Source organism: Heteronotia binoei, chromosome 21, assembly GCF_032191835.1.
Source record: "Heteronotia binoei isolate CCM8104 ecotype False Entrance Well chromosome 21, APGP_CSIRO_Hbin_v1, whole genome shotgun sequence".
Classification (NCBI taxonomy): Eukaryota; Metazoa; Chordata; class Lepidosauria; order Squamata; family Gekkonidae; genus Heteronotia; species Heteronotia binoei.
In genome coordinates, this window is record NC_083243.1 from 173,794,029 (window position 1) to 173,814,871 (window position 20,843).

Below are 20,843 nucleotides of genomic sequence, written 5' to 3' on the forward strand. Positions count from 1 at the left end.
GTGGACATAAATACCTCCACACTACTGCAAAACTTCTGAAAGTGAATTTAGCAGTGGTTTTGGGGGGGGGGGAATAGTTGTGAGATGATGCACAGAGAAGTGCTCACATTTCACCATGCCACTTTTCTATATTCCAAATTAAGCACCAAATCTCTCCCAATGTGGTTGTGAATCCAGAGAAGGATTCAGTTCTCAAATGAACAAATCAGGACTCAAGGGGCACCGTTAAGACCAACCAATTTTAATTTAGAACGTAAGCTTTCGTGTGCTCTTAAGCACACTTCATCAGACGAGGAATCCAGCACAGTGAGCAAAGCCATACACAGCTGAGCAGAGCCATACATAGCGGGTAGGCAGTGGCCCAGAATGCAACATGGTACAGATTTAAGAACCAATGACAGTGAAGTGAAATTATCTGGTAGGCAGTGGTTTAGAATGTAAAATGGTACAATGACAGAATAGTCAAATTAAGAAATTGAGCAAACCTTTGATCTGAGTAGCATGAGCATGCGAAAGCAACAAAACAGTAGTATGTCAAAATGTGAGATTGTCTGTCAATGACAATGGGAGATGGGTTCAATATATGTAATGGGATAAGCAACCAAAGTCCCTGTTTGAGTGTGTCAATACAGCTAAAAGAGAAATACATTTGGATAGTGATGTTCTCGTCCACCTAATTTACTTTTTAACATGTAAACATAATCCTAGTTTGCCATAGGAAAAAGGAATACAATAAAATATAGTGAAAATGGGTAAAGCATATGTAATGAGATATACAGCCAATATCCCTATTTTGAGTATGTCAGTACAAATAATTATACTTATATGCAATTCTAAAAGAGAAACACATTGGAATACTGTGGATGTATAGCTATACTCACTGAGAGTGGGTTGTGAATCCAGAATCTCAGTGAGTATAGCTATACATCCACAGTATTCCAATATGTCTGTCTTTTAGAATTGTGTATCAGTATAATTATTTGTATTGACATACTCAAAATAGGGCTATTGGCTGTATATCTCATTACATATGCTTTACCCATTTTCACTATATTTTATTGTATTCCTTTTCCCTATGGCAAACTAGAATTATGTTTACATGTAAAAAAGTAAATCAGGTGGACGAGAACATCACTATCCAAATGTATTTCTCTTTTAGCTGTATTGACACACTCAAACAGGGACTTTGGTTGCTTATCCCATTACATATATTGAACCCATCTCCCATTGTCATTGACAGACAATCTCACATTTTGACATACTACTGTTTTGTTGCTTTCGCATGCTCATGCTACCCATATCAAAGGTTTGCTCAATTTCTTAATTTTACTATTCTGTCATTGTACCATTTTACATTCTAAACCACTGCCTACCAGATAATTTCACTTCACTGTCATTGGTTCCTAAATCTGTAGCATGTTGCATTCTGGGCCACTGCCTACCCGCTATGTATGGCTCTGCTCAGCTATGTATGGCTTTGCTCACTGTGCTGGATTCCTCGTCTGATGAAGCGTGCTTAAGAGCACACGAAAGCTTACGTTCTAAATAAAAATTGGTTGGTCTTAAAGGTGCATCTTGACTCCTGCTTTGTTCAACTGTTTCAGACCAGCACGGCTGCCCGCTGGGATCTATCAGTTCTCAAATGTCAGCAAATGTGTTCAGTTCTAGCTATAATCCTTTCTTGATCTGACTTTCTGTAGGTCCCTGGCCTCAGCTACTTTGTGAGTGATCCAGGAATGGATGCCTTTGGAGGAGCCCCCCGATTTCTTGCCTACCCTCGCACTTTCACAGTACAAAGTGGTACCAATGCAATCCTGAAATGGCAGGTGGCTGGTGAACCACGCCCCAGCGTTGCCTGGGAGAAGGATGGCTCTCTGCTGGAGTTGCCCTCAGGTCGGATGTTTGTGAAGACTGATGGAGATGCATACAGCCTCCTGGTTTCTCAGGCTGGCCCAGCGGACAGTGGACGCTATGTGTGCAAAGCCAAAAACACTGTGGGTGAAACCTATGCCGCTGCTACCCTCAAAGTGGAGACAGCAGAACTGAAACCCACAGGAGATCAAGACACCCAACCTCCAATCTTTCTGAACAGGCCAGTCTCAGCACGGGTAACCCGAGGAGAGGATGTGACATTTGCTTGCAGGGTCTCAGCCGGGCAGCTTGAGTGGGAAAAGGATGGCCGTAAACTGACAGATATCTTTGAGAGCAGCCATTACAAAGTGAGTGCGGAGCCTGGCGACTGGCACTCCCTGTACATCTACAACACCCGTCTCCCAGATGCAGGGGTCTATGTATGCCGGGCACTGAACAGTTTTGGAGAGGCTGTGGCTGCAGCAGCGCTCCTGGTAGACTCTGCACTGTGTGTGCCTCATAATGGCATATTTCAGAATGCATCCCAAAACTGTCATTTCAAGAAGCAGCCAGAGGTACATGATGATAAGCAGCAGAGACATCGCCCTGGGCAGAACGTGATACCAGAAGCCAGGCAGAATGGAGAGGTGTTCCCAAGCCTACCCGCTGCAAAGGCTTTTACTGTGAACGAAGGGAAACATGCAAAGTTTCGATGCTATGTAACTGGCAAGCCCAAGCCAGAGATAGTCTGGCAGAAGGATGGGAAGGTGCTGTCCCCTGGAAGGAGGCATCTGCTCTATGAAGACAGGGAAGGCTACTTTATCCTCAAGGTGCTTTACTGCACAGCACAGGACTGTGGGCTCTATGTGTGCACAGCCTGCAATACGGCTGGCCATACACTAAGCGCAGTGCGTCTTCATGTCAAAGGTACCCCCTATAGGGAGCAAAGACAATGCTGTGTATGTGTTGGGGAGGCTGGGTCTCAGCCCTCCCTTGAAGGGAATACCATGGATGAGGACAGTTATTCTTTGACAGTAAAATGAAGACACTTAGTAAACGTTGGAGGATAAAACTTGAAAAGTACAGCCAATCACTCCTAAAGAACAGAGAGAGCAGTTTTCTTATTAGATTACATATTATCCACAGGGATGAAATTATAGAAGCTTGGCCAACCCACTGAGAACACCAGGAGATAGTGGCTCCAGGACAGAATGTCACAGTGTTTATTACTTAAATAAAAGTCATGATACAATAACGAGGCACAAGTGCCAGAGCTGGAAATCTCCTTGAGAGAACGAGAACAGGCTAGGAAGCATTCATATGAAGCTGGCAAACAGGAAGTCTTTGGGTGTTTTCGCACTCACCTTCAGCCGGCGCGACCCCCCTCTTCACCGCGCAGGATCTGCGCGGATTTCGCACTAAATGCCGCAGAGCAGCCGGAAGAGCCGGAAGCTCCCGGCGCAAAAGCCGCTCAAACGTAAACCGCCAAAAAGCAGTTTCCGTTTGCGCGGCTTTTGCGACGTGAGCTTCCGGCTCTTCTGGCTGCTCCGCGGCATTTAGTGCGAAATCCGCGCAGATCCTGCGCGGTGAAGAGGGGGGTCGCGCCTGCTGAAGGTGAGTGTGAAAACGCCCTTTGAGTCCATAACGCCACCAGCCACCTTGCGCTGTGTGTAAGAATGGTAAAGTTAGCAACCAGAGTCTTGCTTTCTGACAGTTGTCTGCTGAGGTGCCTGGGTGACCCTTCTGGTACATTCCTGAGGGTCTTGCCAGAAATGGAAAATACATGTCACTTGCCAGTGACAGTGCCCATGAAGTGCTGAGTGGTTTGGGCATTCAGCCAGTGCCAGTGCAGATGCCAAGTATAAGGCTGGACAGGAAATGTTTCCTATCTCAAGAAAGGGGTATATGGCATAAGGGACAGTTGCCTGTAAAGGCAGTTTGGCAGGAAGCTACTCCTCCATATTGAGGATAACCATGGTTCAGAATAGGGTTGCCAATCCCCAGGTGGGGGCAGGGGAGCCCCCGGTTTGGAGACCCTCCCCCTGCTTCAGGGTTGTCAGAAAGCGGGGGGTGGAAATGTCTGCTGGGAACTCTATTATTCCCTATGGAGATTTATTCCCATAGAAAATCATGGAGAATTGATCTGTGAGTATCTGGGGCTCTAGGGGTGGGCTGTTTTTTGGGGTAGAGGCACCACATTTTCAGTATAGCATCTAGTGCCTCTCTCCAAAATACCCCCCCCCAAGTTTCAAAAAGATTGGACCAGGGGGCCCAGTTCTGTGAGCCCCAAAAGAAGGTACCCCTATCCTTCATTATTTCCTATGGAAGGAAGGCATTGAAAAGGTGTGCCGTCCCTTTCAATGTGATGGCCAGAACTCCCTTTGGAGTTCCATTATGCTTGTCACAACCTTGACCTTGGCTCCACCCCTAACGTCTCCTGGCTCCACCCCCAAAGTCCCCAGATATTTCTTGAATTGGACTTGGCAACCCTAGTTCAGAAACATAAGGAAGGGCAGTTAATTTGCAAGCTAGTAGAACCTGAGGCCTAGTTCATACAAACATATGATAAATGAGGTGGTAAACATTCTTCCTGAATTGTACCACTAGATGCATGTGGGGTTCACATATGTTGGAGTGATCCTCATAGGCTTACCAGCCTCCAGGTGGGGCCTGGAAAACTCCTGGAATTACAACTGATCTCCAGACTATTGAGATCAGTTTCCCCTGGGAAAAATGGCTGCTGTAGAAGATGGACTGTATGACATTATGCCCTGCTGAGGTCCTTCCCCTCCCCAAACCTTGCCCTCCACAGACATATCCAGGAATTTCCCATCCCAACCCAAAGGTGGCAACCCTATATCCTTATTCACACAGAAGTACTTCTGGGGGAAGAGAAGAGAGAAGGAGAGACTTATCTTGTGACTCCTCCCTTTTAAACAGTCTGAAGTGTTAGAGACACTGTAGGTACAGTTTCACTCCTTTTTCTGTTGTTTAGGTAATCTAGGCCTTGGTCTCTGAGGCAAGAGTGTGTTAAAGGTAACGGGCTATGTCAGAGTCAACAACAGGCAATTCTGCCAGTGCTGGTGTCTGGGGTATTCAAGAGCCTTTAGCACACCCCTTATGGAAGCTGGTGCTTGCACAGGGGACCTTCCCTTTCCTATGGAAGCTTAAGTTCTTTGTTATGTTCCATAACATATATCCTGCATTTATCAATGGGAACGATAGGGTATTTGGTTAAAATAAGGCAAAGGAAGGCACGTGGGAACATTTGACATATATGGGTTGGCGTATTTGAGGCACGGACTCAAAGCCCTTACCTACTCCAGGATTTGGGCGGGGGTTCAGAGGAGAGCAACAGTGCTGATAAAAGGTATGGAATGCTGCTGGGCTGAGGAGAGAGACAAGAGGAAGGCTTGTTTAGCCTGGCAGGAGAAGATGGAGGGGGGGGGGTGAATATGTGATAACAGGCATCAGTTATATGTCATAGGCTGCCGTGAATAGGAAGGAAACCAACTGTTCTGTGAGCTCGCAGTAGATGAGGGGGGAATTGGGCCTTACCCAAAACAGGAGATTAAATACCAGGAAGATTTTTTTGTCCGTAAGAATAGCCATGCTATGGAACGTTACCCAGGGAGTTTGGAGTGTGTACATTCATCGGAACTTTTTAAAAATAGGCAAAACATTTGTCATTACAAGAACCTGAGGGGATGAAGGCTAGAAAGAAAAATTTCCCTAGGAAGGAGCAGGGGGTAGTAACAGTGAATTACTTGGGCAGAGGAAAGAACTGGACCCAAAGTGGCCTATTAAAATATTGAATAGGCAGTATTCTTGTAGTTCTAGTCAACAGAGGAAGACATAGTAGGGAGGATTATTTAACACCTGGACCACACAGAGAACAAATGAGGTGGAAAAACTGAATTTCACTGTATGTATATCACTGCAGATTGGAGGACTGTGTGAGATTGAATCCTCTCCCATATAAAATACTCCCCACACATTAAAAACTTGGCGTTGGAAAAAAGGAGTTCTAGACTAGTTTTCTTTCTAAAATGTTTGCTTTCGGAGAAGGTGTGTTCAAACATGACTGCCGTCATTACTACCAGCAGTCTGAACTGGGTACAATAATACTAGCTTTACCACCTCATCTAGATCAGATCCCCCCAGTTATTTCTACAGTGTTCTCTCTTTAAAATTTGATCACTTTGGAAGATTCTTTTTTGTCATCCTGCCCTAATAATATGAACAGAGGCTCGCCTAGGATTTAATTTATGCCAGGCCTGTTCTCACTTCCAGCTCTCAGCCTTGGGGCCATGCGAATAAAAGCTGAAGTGTCCTTGATTGGGTGGAAAGTGCATTTCTCTTTCCAACAAAAAACTTTATAGAGGGTCCCCACAAGAAAGTTCAGAGTGGTTAAAGGGAAGGGCTTCTGGGTCCTGACCTCTTGTTTTCAAACTGAAATAAATCTGGATTTTTAAAAAGAACTTAACTGAACTAAAGTGGACCATCCAAAGGACTTCTGTTTATTTTCAGGGTTATTTGCTATTGTTGGTTCCCGCAGAAATGTTTCTGTCCCCTTGGGATATTGTGTGGTGGTGGGTGTTCCTTGCACTGGGCCTCGAAGAGTGCTAAAGATACCACATGCAGTTTATTTAGCACTCTGCTACCTCTCAGAATAACCCTTGGGAGAAGGATCAGGACGAGCCCTTCTTCTGCCTCCCCGAAGACAAATAAAGTAGGAGCAGACACCCATTGAACATGCCGCAATGAATTTCCTCAGGACAACTTGGGGAGTTGTGTTAAAGCCCTTATATTAATCCTGCCTTTCTTAATTTGGTGACAAAATACTCTACAAAGATGGTGGGTGAGATTGCTAATGTTTGTTTAAATGGGCATGATAAACGGTGAGATTCCTTGTTCGTTAAGTTCTATGTTTTCATTATTGATCGCTTCCTACAGCAAAGGGCCTTAGGGCTTGGTACTTTCTCAGAATAGGCTAATGGGTAAGTGCACCTTTGTGTATGTGTGGATAATATGTGCAGCACAAAAACATTGATGGGGTGTTCAACAGGTGGTCTTTCCAGACTGTAGGAAGAAGAGCCCTGTGTAAACTAACGATGTTGCCTGAAGGGAAAAATGGAACTACAGTTGTTTGTGAAAGAAAAGATGAGGAAGGCTGAGGTTGGAGGGTAATAAAAGGAGTGGAAGTTTGAAGGAAAGGGGTGACATTTGTCTGGATTCCAGCACTCTGGCTTTCTCTGTAGCAGGACCTTGCAGTTCCCTGGGCATTTGGTGGTGATGGGCCTTGCCCAATGCTCAGATCCTCCCTACAGCTTAGCCCTTTCCTGTCTTTTACTCATAGAACCTCGGCTGCGGTTCCAGATGTCTTTGCTGGATGTGGAAGTGCTGGAACGCCAGGATGCAGTGTTAGAGTGTCAGGTACCTCTAGAGACCATCCCTACAGTGTGGTATCTTGAAGACAAGCGCCTGCAGCCCAGTCCCAAATACCTGATGGAAGAGCAAGGCTTGCTACGGCGGCTGACTGTGCGGGATGCTCGGGCTGATGATGATGGCATCTACTTATGTGAGATGGCAGGCAAAGGTCGCAGTGTTGCGGAACTCTCAGTTCATGGTGAGGAGAATGTGGAGGGTTATTTGCTAGGGTTGCCAGCTCAAGAAATATCTGGGGACTTTGAGGGGTGGAACCAGGAGCAAGGTTGATGACAAGCAGGATTTAACTCCAGAGGGAGTTCTGGCCGTCACATTTAAAGGGACCTCGCAGCTTTTAAATGACTTTCCTCCATTTGGAAATAATGGAGGATGGGGGCACCTTCTTTTGGGGATCATAGAATTGGACCCCATGGTTCAATCTTTTTGAAACTTGGGGGTGTTTTGAAGAGAGGCACCAGATGCTATGCTGAAAATTTGGTGCCTCTACCTTTAAAACCCCCCACAAAGTCCCAGATAGCCATAGATTAATTCTCCATTCGACCCTATGGGAACCAGTCTCCATAGGGAGTAATGGAGTGCCCAGCAGACACCCCCCCTTTCTGATAACCCTGAAGTAACTGCATTGTGTTGGAGGCTCCTGATGCTGTTGTAATTGCCTAACTCTTTCCCTCAGGCATGATTGTAAAGCGTCTGCCACGGAAGCTGGATGTGATGGAAGGGGAGAATGCTGCCTTCTGTGTGGAGACACGGGAACTTGCGGAGGCGTCAAGTTGGGGACGGAATGGGCAGGAACTCGTGGAGGCACCACACACCCTGATTAGGAGCTTCGGTAAAACCCATCTGTTGGTCTTGGTACAAGTGACACGGCATGATGCAGGCGTCATCACTTTCACAGTGGGCGAGTCACAGACTTCGTCTCAGCTCCGTGTCAAATGTGAGTAGGAGGTGAAGATGAGCCTTACTGAGAGCAAATCATGCAAATCATATAACCCCTTGCTTCTGAATGACCTCCAGACAGTCTCCCCCCACCTCCCAATTATATTTCTTGTGCTTCTATCTGGGGCTGATATCCCCTGTAAGGGAGATTTCTCCTAATTCCAACTGGAACTCCAGAATCTAGTTTCAGTTTCAACTTGTGTGATGCAAAGCTTCAGACAGTAGGCCAGAGATGGATCTTGACTAATGGAGGGCATTGGGAATCAGGGTGCATTTGTGTGGAAATTATACTGAACTGGTACTGGGTTTGCCAGTTTGAGGGTAGGACCTGGAGATCTCCCAGATTACAGAGATTTGTTCCCTGAAGGAAAAAAAAAGGGGGCTGCTTTGGAGGGTGGACCCTCAGGCATTATACCCTGCTGAGCTCTCTCTCCTCTCCAAACCTCCCTTTTCCCAGGATGCACCTCCAAATCTACAGGAATTTCCCAGCATGGAGTTGTAAGGTTGCTAGATCTCCCCTGATTTCCAGCAGGGGATGGGGTTTAGGGTTTCCAGGTGTAGTTTGGGAAAATCCTGGAGATTTGGGGATGAAGCCTGGGAAGGACAGGGACATCAATGGGTGTAATGCCATAGAGTCCACTCTCCACTTTCTTCAGGGAAACTGAACTCTGTAGTCTGGAGATGAGGGATCTTCAGGTCCCACCTGGAGGCTGGTGTCCCTATCAGGAATTGCCCAGGCTGCTAAATCAATATTGTAATGTTTAGCTCCTATATCTGTAGTTGGTCTGTGGTGAGCAAAGGTTATGTCCACTTTTATATCAGATCCTTCTTACCCCAGTGGACTTGAATGGAGAGGAGATCTCTGGGAGGTGTGATGAAAGTAGCTCTCGGGTTTCTAAAGGAAGGATGGCATATAAATATTGTAAATGGGACATAAATAAATTATATGAGAAGAAGTGCTAAGTCCCAAAGTTACTAAGACATGATTGAAGATTCAGTTTCCATCAGTCATTTTCCAATGCAATTATAATTTTCTTTAAAGCAAAAATGTGTGTGGGGGGGTAGGGGTAGGGGGAGCTGGAATAGTCTCCTAGCTTGATTTTATGCAGTATCACTAATGCACACTGTTGGATGTAGTGTTTTTTTAAAAGGACATTTAATCTGGTAAATTCATCCTTAACATGAATGCCCTAAAATTCAGTAGCCAGAGTGGAGCACCTTTTCATCAAAATGTGACTGAAATTGAGATTTCATTTGTAAAAAATTAAGAATGTTAAGAAGTCAAAAAGCGGAATTAAAGCTCTAAAATGTTGCCAATTTTCAAATTCAGTTAAATCTCCCCTCCTGTCTGCCCTGAGCCCTGAATTCTGGTTTTGTGCTGCCTCTTATCTATTATCCTGTGGCAACTCTGCACAGACCACCAGGGCTTATCTTCCGAGGAATTTCTCCGGAGAAATGAGGGTCAAAATGGCTGTGGAATGTAACAGCACAAGGAAGATGAAAGCAGCTAATCTACAAACTAGCTACTTCTGAGACTTTCTGGCCATGATCTGTGAAGAGTTTTTGTATTCAGAATGCATCAGCAACAAAGCCAATCACGTATAGAGTAAACCTTGCTGACAGAAGCTTTTTTATTTTCAGTTTCTAATGCAGTCCAACAATCTTTATAACTTCCTGCTCCTTGGGATTATGTGTTCCTTTCTCCTGATGGATGAATTTGTTTTGTTCCTGGAAAGCAGCCCTGGAGCAGGGAGGGTGGGGCCTTTAAACCCTCCTGCTGTTTGCTCAAAATTTGGCCGTCCCCAGCTGCTGGTGTGTGCAGAGGGGAAGTGAACAACTCTTTCTTCCAGTGCCCGCTTCAGCTCAAGGGCAACCTCACAGGCTGTTTTTCGGAGGTGGGGGTGGGGCGGGGTTTAAGCCCAGTTTTTAGGAAGAAGAAATGTGCTATTGCTAGTAGTCTGTAGTTTGGATCTAAGCCCATCAAGGAGGTGTGCAGGTTAAGAAGTCCTTCCTGAGGACTTCCTCCCCTTCACATGTTATGGATTCACGCACAGAGGCCTCAGATGCAGCAGGAGCTCACGGGAGCACAGCTCCTGAACCTTTCTGAGGATTCCCCCTCTTCTTCCCCACCTACCTTGTCCATTAAATAGTAGGTGCAGCTGCATAACAATCCCTGGATTAGGAGAGCGGGCAGCCATCCAGCCACCAGGGGCTTTGCCATGCCCCCAGCAGCCCTCATTAACCCCTGGGGAAGCCCACACCACCTTTTCTCCACTTCTTATGTGATTTTGGGTGGCGGGTGGCTTGCTGGGGAGGGGGGGGGGAGGCCAAGGAGAGCCCCAGGATGTCTAGCTAACCCAAGCAGGCCTTGCTCATCTAGGGTTCTCCTTTCTTGCATCGGGTTGCTTTTGGCTGGGGGGGGGGGGGCGGCATATGCAAATAGGTTATGCTAATGAGCTCCACCACCTAATTTTCTACAAAACAACCCCCGCACACACGCATTGTACAAGCAGTGTGCAACATGAAAGGTCTGTTCATGCATACATAGAGCTATGTTTGGCTGCAGTTTTTTGGTGCATATAATAGTGCATGTACCCATTATGAATTGGCATGCCATATTTCATAGGTGACACAATGCATTCTGTTAATCCATAAAATATGGAAAAGCTCTGAGCCAGTCCATGTCTTGTCACAGTAGAAAATGAAAATGAATGTTCTGAATAAAAGAATGGTTGTTTCCTATATTACTTTTATAGCATGGAAGGAGAAAACCTCTATGTATATATAACACATACAACAGAATCATGATTGTTGTCTTAGCCCCTTATACACAGATGAGGATCTACTGCATCATTGTTCATATGGTCACAAAGAATGTGCAGCTATATGTATGTGGAAGGTTGGGGTTGCCCTGCTCCCTTCCCATGAGCATCCTCAAAGCATTTTTCAAGATTCAGACGGCATATAAGAGCCTACATGCATTTGGGTAGATCCCTGTACAGACAAGACCTCTAACACATGGAGGCTGAGGATAGCATAGGTTATCAGATGCAGTCCTTCCCCCTCTCAGGGGTTTTGTGATTTCTGCGCAGGGAGTGGGGGAAGAGTTTGGCTCCACAATCAATGTACAGCAGACAAAAAAAAAAAACCCACTCATGCAACCAGGTGTGAACTAAAAATACATGCTTTTCCTGACACAAAGATTAATTACTGTACATCAAAAGTAACCTGTGGGACAGCTTTCATGCCCCAGGTTAGTGGCTGCTGGGTCAAGCATACTCTGTTGTGTTAAAACAACGTTTATGCATCTAATAAAGTGTGCATGCACACAAAAGCTTATACCCAGAATAAAACTTCGTTTGTCTTAAAGGTGCCGTTGGACTCAAACTTCGTTCCGCTGCTTCAGGTCTTAAAGGTGTCTTTGTCTTAAAGGTGCCACTTTGTCTTAAAGGTGCCACTGGACTCAAACTTTGTTCCGCTGCAATATGACCACTCACCTGAATCTACCTTTGTTGCATTAGGACAACTTCTAATGTTCACCTTTCATGGAAATAAATAGGACATGTTTGGAAAAATCCCCCCGAACCTGGTTGCTGAGATATCTTTAAAATCTGATGCTAGAACCTAGAAATTTTGAACTGTTTTTTTCCAACACTGGAAAAGGAGCCTGAGAATTGTAGTATAAAAACCCCACATTCAGCATTCTCACATTCAGATTATACTTCTGGGTTAGATTATGAAAAGTTAAATTTAAATACACACGCTGAAATCCTCATACTTCTGGTATAACTGCTAATTTCTGAGCTCCTACGTTCCATTATTCACAAATGCCTGTAATGCAAATACGGTAGGTAGCCTTTTAAACAAAAAGAGTGAAGTGGAGGAAGGATGAAATTACATAACCTTTTTTTCTGACTTGCCACTTTATTGTTCTCATCCTCCATCCCTGCCCACCCCCCTCAACCTTCCAAAGGCATGTCTTTGAGGCTCTGGAGTATTGCTCTGCACAGCAGGTAGATTTGGGGAGACATGGCAAGTGGTCAATCTTCAGCTCCCCAAACTATTATTATTTATAAAACGTTACACAAAATACATAATGGGGCAAAAAGACAGGCCCAGGATTACAAAAGAGAGGCAGTTTTGCCATCTTCCCTTCCCTTATCAAATGCTGACTTTCTAGAGTCTGTACTTGGCTTGACTCTCTAATAATTTGTGCCACGCATCTCAAGGAAACAGCACCTGTGTTTAGCTTCTGTTAAAAGGCTGACTGGCAAAGAAACACTGAAACTGAAGGCCCAAGTATAGATTATGTAGTCCTTCTGTTCCTCCACCCTGTGTCTGCCTTGTTCCAGTCCACCAGATGTGCCCTGAGAATTCTGTGCTCAGTGTTGGATTATTTAGTTAGCAGAATGCTCAAGGCACATAAAATGCAGCTAAGCCCATCTGGAGTGTGTGTGGTGACCAGACACAAAGTTACACCCAGATCCTCTTTATCTTTGAAAAACTAACAAGAGTCCTTTATTGAATGGAACGCCATTCTAATCTAGTCTAACGAACTAAAATGGATAGAGACGAAGTAGGCATGTCCTGCTTTCATGCTGCCAAGATGGAGAAGGCTAGCATAGTGGGGAGAGGTGTCAAGACCAGAAGGAAGGGCATTTCCTTTAGAGTAACAATCTACACATCAAAGGGATAGCATCAGAGGAGAGATGGAAAGAATGTTTAGTGACCTAGCCTATCTACGGCTATTTCTGCACTTGACAGAAGATCCTCTCTTAGTGCGCCTTTGAAATATTCATCTGCATTGCATTCTGCCATCACTTCTGTCTTGCTTTACATTATCTTAAGTCATATACACTCATTTTCTTGAATTGGCACCGAAAGCAGTTTCACCCCAGAGTTGCTCCTCACTTTACAAGAGTACTTTTGAACAGGAGTTTTCTGCAGGCAGATTCAACGCTCATAAAATCAGAATCAACCCTAAGTATAGAAACAGCCTATCGATTCTCTTGTAGCCCGCCCCCCCTCTGAAGTCTGAGGCTAAGAGACAGCACAAAGTCCTTCCAACACTCAGAACAACTCCCAGGCACATAAGGTCCAATTTGGGTCAGAATTGCAGTATGTGCGGGGAGAGGGAATTGAAGCCTTCCTTCTTTACACCATTTCCCAACCCAGAACTGGCATCTGGCAGCTGTGCTTTGTCCAGTTGGAACTCCCAGCACCTGTCTTGCAGGCAAGGTGGTGGGAGAGAATCACGTTGACTTTGTAAGATGTAGTTTGCTCCTCATGAGAGCCTTAGAGACTTATCAGTTAATGGTGGTGTGATTTCCCACCCCCCAAAAACAGTTGCATAGCTTAATTTGTTACATGCCTGAATTGGACTGAGAATATGGAAGGCAGCGTATATGCATGTGCCGAAGTACAGTGGAGGATAAAAATAAGAATACAATCGACCTGGAAGTTTTGCAAATCCCAGCTTGCTGTGCTCTTGCACTGATCCATTAATTTTGGTGACCTGTAGTAGACATATCCTGATGGATGGCACTTCCAGGTTCATATGTTGAGAAATGACAGAAGTCATATTATTTTCTCGAGGTGCCAAGAGGATCCCCCCAAGTGCCCCTGTGGCAGCCAGGATGTGTATGGCCCATAGTAATGCTGCTCTTCTGACTTGGTGTCCACCACCTGATGCTCACCGCAGCCCACCAAGCAGCTACATCCTGGAACGGCAAGCGGTCGGAGATGCTGAGTGGGTGCATTGCCTCACCACGGACGTTGCCAGCACAGTTGAAGTTCCAGGTGATGGCGTGCCTCAGGAGGCTGACTACTGCTTTCGCGTGTGTTCTGCCAATCAATATGGGTGCAGCGGGCACGTGGAATTTCCTGGCTCTGTGCATCTTGGTAAGCCTCCTTTGCTTCCTAATGGTGAGTGGGCACCCTCTTTTGCATGGACACTGCAGGTATCTCCATTTTCTCATCTCATTTTTCCACTCCACCATGAAATCACTGGCCATTCCCTGGTCTTCCACTTCACCTTCACAGTTATCTCTATAGCTGAAAAGACCCCTTCCACTACGTAGTAGCAGCACTATAGATACTATGACTTCCTTGCTTTCCTTGCTGAGGACTCCTGATTGTCAGAGGACTCCCACCATTTGAGGGGAAGGCCATCCAAGAACCTCCTACAATGGCATGTTCAGGCAAGGCACCTGAATTTGAGAGGTCATATTCTCATTATTGGCTAAGCGTCGGTGGCTAAGAATAGGAGATGCCAGTGGGACTCATCTGCATGCCCTGAAACTGTGTCTGGTTCACTTTCACAAATACAGAGAGGTAAGAAGATCCTTCAGAAGGTGGAAGGGGTGTTAAAAAGGGTCAGCTAGAATCGGGATGCAGAAGTACAATGTTTCATTAGAGCTGGAAGACATGCATAGAGGTGGGAAATGTAGAAAATTTGCATCTGTAATGAGATAAGAATCCTCTGGGTCCATTGTCCTGAACTTGTTGATGAATTCAGCAGTCTCACATTGTAATCTCTCTTTGAAGCTTCTCTGTAGAAGAACTGCCACTCTTAGGCCAGCAATAGACTCTCTTGGAAGAAAAAAAAAATATATTCTCCCACTGTTTTCTGAGTATTGTGATTTTTAATGTTTTAATGTTGTTCTTCTGTATATGGACTGGCCTGTTTGTCCAACTGCTAGGCACTGTCCTAGACTACTTGTCTCCCATTTACTTTCTCTCACAACTGAACTCCATCATTTGCCTTGTATACATGAATGTACTACCCCTCTCAAGCCAACCTCCTTGAAGTGAATTTGGTGTAGCAGTAAAGTGTGTGGACTCTTATCTGGGAGAACCAGGTTTGATTCCCCATTCCTCCATATGCACCTGCTGGTGTGATCTTGAGTCAGTCACAAGTTCTCGCAGAAGTGTTCCACTTGAGCAGTTATGGGAAAGCTCTCTCAGCCCCGCCTACAGGGTGTCTGTTGTGAGAAGGGGAAGGAAAAGGAGATTGTAAGCCACTCTGGGACTCCTTCGGGTACATATATGAACATATGAAGCTGCCTTATACTGAATTAGACCCTCGGTCCATCAAAGTCAGTATTGTCTACTCAGACTGGCAGCGGCTCTCCAGGGTCTCAAGCTAAGGTTTTTCACACCTATTTGCCTGGACCCTTTTAGTTGGAGATGCTGGGGATTGAACCTGGGACCTTCTGCTTCCCAAGCAGATGCTCTACCACTGAGCCATTGTGAAGGGTGGGGTATAAATCCAGTCTTTTCTTTTCCTCCTGAAGCTCCATCTTTTCTTTCAGTTCCCAGGGTTCGTGTGCAAAGAGGACTACAAGATGTTTGGGTTCACGTTGGCGAGGATGCTGTTTTCTCAGCGCAGCTCTCAGCTGCTGTAAGTGGGAGCTGGTTCTTGAATGGGAAAAGGTTGGAGGAAGAAGACCAGCAGTGCCAGATCACCCAAAGTGGGGTGGATCACACCATGCGGATCAACAATGTGCAGTTAGCGGCCATGGAGTCCAAGGTGCGATTTGAGGCCACTGGGGTCAAGGAATGTGCTGTATTGCATGTACAAGGTGAGTAAGAACATAAGAACATAAGAGAAGCCATGTTGGATCAGGCCAATGGCCCATCCAGTCCAACACTCTGTGTCTCATAATAACTCAAGAGAAGCCAGGTTGGATCAGGCCAATGGCCCATCCAGTCCAACACTCTGTGTCACATAAGAACATAAGAGAAGCCATGTTGGATCAAGCCAATGGCCCATCAAGTCCAACACTCTGTGTCACATAAGAACATAAGAGAAGCCATGTTGGATCAGGCCAATAGCCCATCCAGTCCAACACTCTGTGTCACATAAGAACATAAGAGAAGCCATGTTGGATCAGGCCAATGGCCCATCCAGTCCAACACTCTGTATCACACAGTGGTCAGTACACACACACACAAAGTGGCTAATAGCCACTGATGGACCTCTGCTCCATATTTTTATCCAATTCCCTCTTGAAGCTGGTTATGCTTGTAGCCGCCACCACCTCCTGTGGCAGTGAATTCCACATGTTAATCACCCTTTGGGTGAAGAAGTACTTCCTTTTATCCGTTCTAACCTGACTGCTCAGCAATTTCATTGAATGCGCTTGTATTGTGAGAAAGGGAGAAAAGGACTTCTTTCTTCAACTGAGTTTAGCCAGCAGGCCAAGAATTCACCTACCTGGTTGTCGTGCCCCTGGCGCCCCCTCCCGGAGTCCCTCTGCATGGTTGTAGCCCCTCTACCTGCAACCGCCCCCTTGTGGTCTCCCGCTGGTATCTCCTGAGGTCTCAGAAATAGGGGGAGGGAGCCGGATTACCGTACCTCTGGCTCTCTGTCCCCTCCAGCTGTGCTTGGGCTCCTGTCTCTCTCTGTTGGCAGCCCCTCTGCAACATCAGCCAGCTTCCTCCCTGACCTCTTGGCTCTTGGGCCTTTCATCCCTCTTGGAGTTCCCTCCCCTCTCCCCAGGTCCCACCCCCGGCTGGCTCCACCCCCGTTGATAAGCCTGGATGCCGAGGAGAGGCGTTCTGGGGCTTGGCCTCTCTGGGGCTGCTGGGGTGTCCACGGCCATAGCAGAGTGTCGGGCACCGCCGCGGCTTGGTCTGCTGCCCCCTCCCTCCTCCCCCGTCGAGCTCCTTGCGTGCCTCTCTTCTCTCGCCACCACTGACGCTGCGAGGTGGTCAATCTCCCCGCGCCCAGGGATGGGTGCGCTGACTTTGTTGGCTGGTGGTTGTTGCAGGCAGCATCGCTCTGCTGCACGCCGTCGAGGTATGTTGGGGCTCTGCGGTGGGGGCTGCCAGTGTTGCCCTGAGTAGCCCCCCAGTTGCCTGTGACCGGGGAGGGAGACTAGCAGGAGCTCCACGCAGAGTCCCGGCCTGGGCTGGGCAGGACACACCCCCTTCCATGTTTCTTGCTTCTCTGCATTGTCCTCAAAGAGTCTGGAGAGGTAATCTGCCATGCGGTGGTTGGCCCCAGCTTGATGATGCACTGTGAAACAAAAAGGAAGAAGTGACATGTAGCACCTGAGGATGCGGTCGTTGCTATCCTTCATCCTAGACATCCACAGAAGGGGGGCATGATCGACTACCAAACGGAAGGGATTGTTGGTTAGGTAGAATTTCAATACCCCGATGGCCCATTTTACTGCTAGTGCTTCTTTTTCTATTGTGGAGTAAGCACGCTCCGTGGGTAATAGCTTGTGACTGATGAACAACACCGGGCATTCTTCCCTGGGGTTTCCCTGGGACAGAGCCGCCCTGATCCCAGTCCCTGAGGCGTCGGTGTGTAATGTAAAGGGCCAAGAGAAGTCCGGATTTTGCAGCACTGGTTCCCAGGAAAGGCTGGTGCGGAGCATCTCAAAGGCCACTTCCTGGGCCGTCTCCCACTGGAGGACGTTCGAGCATGTTTTATGGAGGCTGTCCTTCAAAGGGGTGGCTAAGGCTGCGAAGTTGGGTATGAATTTACTGTAATACCCGGCGAACCCTAAGAAGCATCACAGTTGTTTCTTGGTGCATGGGCGTGGTTGCTGCTCCAACGTTATGCTTTTCTCTGGCAGGGGCCGCAGCTGCCCTTTCCCAACCAGGAGCCCCAGATACTTAAGCTCCTGGAAGCTGAGGTGAACATATGAACATATGAAGCTGCCTTCTACTGAATCAGACCCTTGGTCCATCAAAGTTAGTATTGTCTTCACAGACTGGCAGCGGCTATCCAGGGTCTCAAGCTGAGGATTTTGACGCCTACTTGCCTGGACCTTTTTTGGAGATGCCAGGGATTGAACCTGGGACCTTCTGCTTCCCAAGCAGATGCTCTACCACTGAGCCACCGTCCCTGCTTTTTTGAGGGTTGGCGCGGAGCCCTGCGGCGTTCAGGGCTTGCAATACTTGGTGCAGGTGGGTAAGGTGGGCCTCCCAGGTTGCGCTGCATATGATTATATCGTCGATGTAGGCGCAGGCGAAGCCCTCACACTGGACCAATGCCTTATCCACCAGCCGTTGGAAAGTTGCTGCTACCCCGTTCAAGCCAAAGGGCATTCTCTTGAATTGAAAGAGCCCCTGGGGGTGGCGAAGGTGGTCTTCTCCCTGTCTGCCGGGTGCATGAGTACCTGCCAATAGCCCTTTCCCTAGTTGGTCAATGAGGATGTCAGCGTGGGGCATAGGATAGGTGTCGAATTTGGCCAACTTATTAACCTCCCGATAGTCCACACAAAAGCGCACGCTGCCATTGGGTTTCGGTACGAGAACCACTGGGCTGTGCCAATCACTCTGGGATGGTTCGATGATGTTGAGGTGGTGCATCTAGCCCACTTCCCGGGCGATGATGTTCCAGCGCTTCTGGGGCATGGGCCTCCACTGGGCACAAGCTACTTGGCCCGGGGATGTTACAACTCTATGTTTGACCAGGGTGGTCAAACCCGGACTGTTGGAGAACACTGAGGGGTACCCCATTGCTCCTCCAGCAGACCTAGGATCCCCTGGGGCTGCCTCCCATACAGCAACTCGAAAGGGGAATACCCGAGTGAGGCTTGGGATGTCTCTCAGATGGCGAAGACCAAGGGGTCCAGATATAGATCCCAGGCAGTGGGGTGAGCATAAGCCGTCTTCTTCAGCACCACCTTTAGTGATTGGTTCATCCGTTCCACCAACCCATCGGTTTGGGGGTGGTGGACGAAGGTGTTTAATGTGCAATGTCTGACAAACCTGCTGCATAAGGCCAGCTGTAAAGGGCGTTCCCTGGTCTGTGAGTATTTCTTGGGGCAGCCCCATGTGGGAGAAGTAGTGTATTAGTGCCCTGGCCATGCCAGCACTCTTCATGTTAGGCAGGGGGATGGCCTCCGGGTAGCAGGTGGCGTAGTCCATTAGGACCAATATATACCGTGCCCCCCTTGGTGTTCGGGGCAGGGGCCCCACGAAGTCCATAGCCACCTGCTCAAAAGGGGTACCCACGATGGGCAAGGGGGCTAGCAGAGCGTGGGGGTCTGCTCAGGACGTTAGGCATTGGCAGACGTCGCAGGAGTGACAGTAGGCCTGGATGACTTGGGCCAAGGAAGGCCAAAAGAAGTGGGCCAGGACCCAGGTCAGAGTGTCTTAACCCCTTGGTGGCCCGCTCACTGGTGATCGTGGGCTCTCTGAAGGACTTCCGGCCTGTACTGGTGAGGGACTAACAGTTGTTTACCAGGGCCTAACTGCCCTTTTACCTCTTGAAACCATAACCCTTCCTCATGGATGATCTGGGGTAGTCGTCGACTCCATTGCTTGTCCACGATAACCCCGTCGCGGACCGCTTCATGCCTCTGCAGAGCGTCTAATTCCTCGTCTTCCGCCTGGGCCTCCACGAATTGGGCGTCTGCTGGCCATGCCTCCTGGATGTCGATTGGGGGAGGATCTGAGGTAGATGGGCCCTTTCCTGGGTCTGTCTTCTCCTCCTCTATGGCCGGAGCCACGGTATCATTCGTGCGGTCTCGCACGAGAGTTGCCTGGGCCATTTGCTGTTGCTGAGTGACATTGCTAAGAAGCTGAGCCTGCTGGTCGGCTAACCACTGCCCGAACTGGGCCAGGTCTAGGGGGGCAGGGTTGGTATCCATGGCAGTCGTCTGCTCCACCTCTATCACTGAGTCGCCGCTTGCTTCGTCCATAGAAGACTCACTGGAACTGGACTCAAAGGACAGGGGCACGGTTCTGGCGGGTTGCCAACCCGGTGGCACGGGTATATGGGGGCGTGGCCATCCTAGGCCAGGGTCTGTGCCCACATTCTCCACCACGTTGTCATGCCCCTGGCGCCCCCCCCCGGGACCCTCTGTGTGGCTGTAGCCCCTCTACCTGTGACCGCCCTGTTGTGGTCTCCCGCTGGTGTCTCCAAAATAGGGGGAGGGAGCCGGGTTACCGCATCTCTGGCTCCCTGTCCCCTCCGGCTGCGTTTGCACTCCTGTCTTTCTCTGTTGGCAGCCCCTCTGCTCGGTCAGCTTCCTCACCAACCTCTTGGCCCTCAGGCCTTTTATCCCTCCCCTCTCCCCAGGTCCCACCCCCAGCTGGCTCTGCCCCATTGATAAGCCCAGATGCCGAGGAGAGGCGTTCCGGGGCTTGGCCTCTCTGGGGCTGCTGGGGTGTCCACGGTCATAGCGGAGTGTTGGGCACCGCCACGGCTTGGTCTGCTGGCCCCTTCCTCCTCCCCCGTCGAGCTCCTTCTGCACCTCTCTTTTCTTGCTGCTGCTGCTGCTGCGAGGTGGCCAATTTCCCATGCCCGGGGACGGGCGCGCTGACTGTGTGGGCCGGTGGGCGTTGCAGGCGGTGTCGCTTTGCTGCACGCCGTCGAGGTATGTTGGGGCTCGGTGGTGGGGGCTGCCAGAGTTGCCCTGGGTAGACCCCCGGTTGCCTGTGGCCCGGTTGCCAGTCCCGGCCCGGGCTGGGCGGGACACAGGTACAGCCATAAAGCAAAAGGTGTCTTGAGGTACATATATGAAATGCATGAAATGTGACTTAATGGATTCTAGTCCATGAAAGCTTATGCTTCAGGAAATCAGTTAGTCTTTAAGGTGCTGCAAAGACTGCCTTTTGTTTTGATGCAACAGATTCACCCC

At 48.2% G+C, this 20,843-nt stretch overlaps 1 protein-coding gene across 1 annotated transcript in view; it reads left to right on the forward strand.

Moving 5' to 3' along the window:
* Nucleotides 1-1,703: 1,703 nt before the first annotated feature.
* OBSL1 (obscurin like cytoskeletal adaptor 1) overlaps nt 1,704-20,843 on the forward strand; it is an 88,536-nt gene continuing 69,396 nt past the window's right edge. The window contains exons 1-5 of the mRNA XM_060261610.1: nt 1,704-2,778; nt 7,211-7,480; nt 7,973-8,233; nt 13,831-14,136; nt 15,549-15,818. Of these exons, the coding sequence (XP_060117593.1) occupies nt 1,737-2,778; nt 7,211-7,480; nt 7,973-8,233; nt 13,831-14,136; nt 15,549-15,818 (2,149 nt within the window). The 5' untranslated portion in view covers nt 1,704-1,736. The remainder of the gene's footprint in view (nt 2,779-7,210; nt 7,481-7,972; nt 8,234-13,830; nt 14,137-15,548; nt 15,819-20,843) is intronic.